Source organism: Mirounga leonina, unplaced genomic scaffold (genome assembly GCF_011800145.1).
Source record: "Mirounga leonina isolate KUSES-001 unplaced genomic scaffold, KU_Mleo_1.0 Mir_454, whole genome shotgun sequence".
In the NCBI taxonomy this organism is placed as follows: Eukaryota; Metazoa; Chordata; class Mammalia; order Carnivora; family Phocidae; genus Mirounga; species Mirounga leonina.
The window spans coordinates 17,156,722-17,160,775 of NW_023270763.1; the positions used below are offsets into that span (position 1 = coordinate 17,156,722).

Consider the following 4,054-nt stretch of genomic DNA (forward strand, 5'->3'; position numbering starts at 1 on the left):
TGGGGGGCTGGCTCTAGTGGAGGCGGAGGGGGCAGGGGAGTCACAGGTCGACTGGTCAAGGGATCAGCAGACCTACGGGCGGGCCGCAGTGTCCCTGTCCTCAGTCCGCGAGCGCCGGCCCTGCCCATCAGTCTACGCGCTCGCCCCGCCCCTCGTCTTGCCACGCCCCTCCCTCAGCCCCCGCCCCTTCTTTTCGCATTGCGGGGCGGCTGGAGGTTGGCACAGTGCCCCCTGCGCCCCACGTGGCGCCCCGTCGGGGCGGGGAGGGGAGGCGAATCCGGAGACGACCCCCCCCACACCCTGGCTGAGATGCTACTGCCACTGGGTGGGGGCGGGGATAGCTAAGCTGAGATGACTGTGGGGAGGGGTGACGTCAGGGTGAGTGGGAGCCAAGGAAGGAACGAGTAGGAGAAAGGGAGGAGGGAGAGAGAGAGAGAGAGAGAAAGAAAAAGAAAGACCCGCGGGTCGGGCCGAGTGAGAAGCGAGGGCAGAAGGGGACGAGGGGTTGGAAGGAGAGAGAGAAGCCGCTGCGGAGGACAACTGGTTGCGGGCTCCCGGGTCCAGGTGGGGTAGGAATTGCTGTCGGGGGAAGCTAGAAGGAAGGGAGGGAGAGCTAAGAGAGGCGGGGAGGAGAGGGAGGAGAGAAGAAAGGAGAGGGAAGGACAGAGAGGGTGGGGAAAGGAGAGGCTGAGGGAGAGAAACTGCCGGAAGGAGAAAGGAGAGGGGGTGAGGGGAAAGGAAGAGGAGAGAGTTGAAGGAGAAAGAAGAGGTAGAAGGGGAGAGAGATAGAAGGAAAAACAGAGAAAGGAGGGTTGGGAGGTACTTGAAGAAGGTGAGAAAGAGGGAGATAGAAGGTGAAGAGAAGACCTCAGGAGAGAGAACCAAGAGTGGGAAATGTGGAGGGGAAACAGCCCAGGGGGTAACCCGGGAGCAGCCACAGAGGGAACCGGTGGAGACCTGGGAGGACAGGGGAACTGGGGTCTGGAAGATGCCCCAGGCCTCCTGGTCAGGGCCTCCCTGCCCATCATGCCTGCGTGGCCATCGCCCTTGGCCTCCTCAGCCCTCACCCTGCTCCTCGGAGCCCTCACTTCCCTTTTCCTCTGGTACTGTTACCGCCTGGGCTCCCAAGACATGCAGGCTCTCGGGGCTGGGAGTCGGGCTGGGAGTGTCAGTGGGGGGCCTAGGGGATGCTCTGAGACTGGCAGGCCAAGCCCAGGGAGCTCTGGGGAGCCTAGGGAAGGACCCAGGGCAGAAGGCCTAGTGAGCCGTCGCCTGCGGGCCTACGCCAGGCGCTACTCCTGGGCGGGCATGGGTAGGGTGAGGCGGGCAGCTCAAGGTGGCCCAGGCCCTGGGGGAGGGCCGGGGGTCCTGGGCATTCAGCGCCCAGGCCTGCTTTTTTTGCCAGACCTGCCCTCAGCCCCCTTCGTGCCACGGGATGCCCAGCGGCATGACGTGGAGCTCCTGGAGAGCAGCTTCCCTGCCATTTTGCGGGACTTCGGGGCTGTGAGCTGGGACTTCTCAGGGACTACTCCTCTGCCTCGGGGCTGGTCCCCACCCCTGGCCCCTGGGTGCTACCAGCTCCTGCTGTACCAAGCAGGCCGGTGCCAACCCAGCAACTGCCGCCGGTGTCCGGGGGCCTATCGGGCACTGAGGGGGCTGCGGAGCTTTATGAGTGCCAACACCTTCGGCAATGCTGGCTTTTCTGTCCTCCTGCCTGGGGCCCGGCTTGAGGGTCGCTGTGGGCCCACCAATGCCCGGGTCAGATGCCATCTGGGTAAGTAGATGCTGCCTACAGACAACCTCCTTGCCTCCATGATTCCTCCTCCAGACTGTCTTCTCTGCCACCAGAGCTTTCTACACTGTGCTTCTGATCATGCCTGTCTTCTCGGAAGTCTTCCGTGACTCCCTGCTGCCCACAGCAGCATTTTCTAAGCTTCGATTACCTGCCAACCATCTTCATAAGCTTTGCCATGGTCATTTACCACCTGGACTATGTTTCTTGATACTATTCCCCTTACATTTTGTTTCGCTTATTTATTTAAAAGGAATCTTTATAGAACAATGATAATCAGTATTACTTGCGCTAAAATAGAAAGTACCCATAAAAACAAATTTAAACTTAAAAAAAAAGCTTTAAAAATTCTAGTTAAATACTCTAGTCTGAGACTGAAGCCTACCCTACCCTAAATAACTTTGTTATTTAATGCAGGGTTATTTAAAACCTTGTGTTGCCTAAAATCATTTCCTGTGCCATCAGTTTGATGTGTCCTTCACTTCAAAGCACACTGGCTTCAGGATCAAGTCCAGATTCTTTCTCACCTTATCTCCCAGCTGTTCCCTTCCTCCCCTTCCCTCCCACCACACATCAGATCAGGAGAGCCTTCTGGTTGATCCTGGCAGATGCCACACTCGATCCTCAGCCTAGAATGTCTTTCCTCCTTATCACCTATCACCTCCTGGAAAAATACTCAATCTTCAGGACTCCCACTTTCAAGTGCCACACCTCCTCTGGGGGGGGGGGTCCTCCTTTTCCCCATCATTTGAGTTGGCTGCTCAGGTTTCTCAAAGCACTTTACTGTGTTGTGGTCCTTGGGCCAAAATGGATCTATTAGTTTTATACTAATGAGGGCCGAGCACACAGTAAGTAGGTTCTTGAACTAAATTGGCAGAAGCCCAAGAAGAGATGCCGCTTCCTCCGGGAAGCCTTCCCTTTTCTCTGGAACAGTAGACTGTGCTTTGCACTGCCTTTCCCTTATCTCCCAGCACTTCTCTCATCTGCTACTATATTGTAATTACATCTGGGACACCTTCCAGAGAGCAAGGAGGGACAGTACATGGGGCGTTTGAAGACCTTCAAGCTGCTTTTTGACTGAATAGGGTGGGCCCCTTTGATGGAGGCGGGGGTGTTGGATGCCTGGATCTCTTTCCACAGGCCTGAAGATTCCTCCCGGCTGTGAGCTCGTGGTCGGGGGCGAGCCCCAGTGCTGGGCTGAGGGACACTGTCTACTGGTGGACGACTCCTTCCTGAACACAGTGGCTCATAATGGTAATGGGCTCCAGTTCTGTTAGGAGGCAAGAGAGACTGAGTGGAGGGGAATAGAGGCTGCGGATTCAGGCGCAACTGGCTCCCTGCCCTAGCACTACCACCTTCCAGCTCATGACCTTGAACAAGTCACATAACTTCCCCCAACACCTGTGAAGTAGGGCGACCACCTTCTTTAGCAGGTGACTGCAGGGATTAAATGAGGTCATGGAGGTGCACAGCAAAGTGGTTAACAAGGCCCTGGGCCTGGACCACCCGGGTTCCTGTCCTACCTCTGGCACTTACTAGCTGTGTGACCTTGGGCAAGTTATTTAACCTCTTTGTGCCTCAGTTACTTCGTATAAAAATGGGAATAATCATGGTACTGACTTGCAGTTTGTTTTGATGAGTAAGAGTTAACACATATAAGGGGTTAGAACAGAGCCTGGCACTTAATTGCCAAGTGCTGGCTGTTATGAGTATGTGGTGAGTACTCTGGCAGATAAGTAGTTAATGTCAGCCACTCTCTTGTCTCCATCCCCATTTGCCCTAGGCTCTCCCGAAGACGGGCCTCGGGTGGTCTTCATCGTGGACCTTTGGCACCCCAACGTGGCCGGGGCCGAGCGCCAGGCCCTTGACTTTGTCTTCGCACCAGACCCTTGAAGGAAGGGGCTCCCTTCAGACACCTGAGCTGGAGAGGTGCTGCACTACCCAGGGATGGCTTGAGTGGTAGCCTGGACCTCCTCTACGCTGCAGGGGGTGGGGTGGGGCTGAGGGTGGGAACTGGCCAGCCTACACTGAAATACAGATTTTAAGTCCTCTCCTAACTCCTTCATCCAGCTACCAGCCCAGTAAAAGGCTTGGGGCGGGGGCTCCTGTCCTCTCCCATCCAACTAGCCAAGTACCTCCTTAACACAAGCCATCTCCTTGACCCTCTCCCCCGGAGCCAGCACCAGACCCTCAGCTCAACTTTATTCCAATAATTTAATAGAAAATTAAAATAAATAATATGTAATAGATTGAGAAGATGGC

At 55.8% G+C, this 4,054-nt stretch overlaps 1 protein-coding gene across 1 annotated transcript; it reads left to right on the forward strand.

The window, feature by feature from the left end:
- The first annotated feature begins 755 nt into the window (after positions 1-755).
- ASPHD1 (aspartate beta-hydroxylase domain containing 1) lies at positions 756-4,006 on the forward strand. The gene is made up of 3 exons (XM_034988913.1): positions 756-1,774; positions 2,933-3,046; positions 3,576-4,006. The coding sequence occupies exons 1-3, from the start codon at positions 895-897 to the stop codon at positions 3,683-3,685; spliced, it is 1,104 nt and encodes a 367-aa protein (XP_034844804.1). The 5' UTR covers positions 756-894; the 3' UTR covers positions 3,686-4,006.
- Positions 4,007-4,054: the final 48 nt, after the last annotated feature.

Excerpts from the sequence above, each read along its gene's own strand:
- ASPHD1 (XM_034988913.1), top strand. The coding sequence starts at position 895 with ATGTGGAGGGGAAACAGCCCAGGGGGTAACCCGGGAGCAGCCACAGAG. Across the intron at positions 1,775-2,932 it reads CCGGGTCAGATGCCATCTGG|GCCTGAAGATTCCTCCCGGC; the intron begins GTAAGTAGATGC and ends CTCTTTCCACAG. Across the intron at positions 3,047-3,575 it reads GAACACAGTGGCTCATAATG|GCTCTCCCGAAGACGGGCCT; the intron begins GTAATGGGCTCC and ends CATTTGCCCTAG.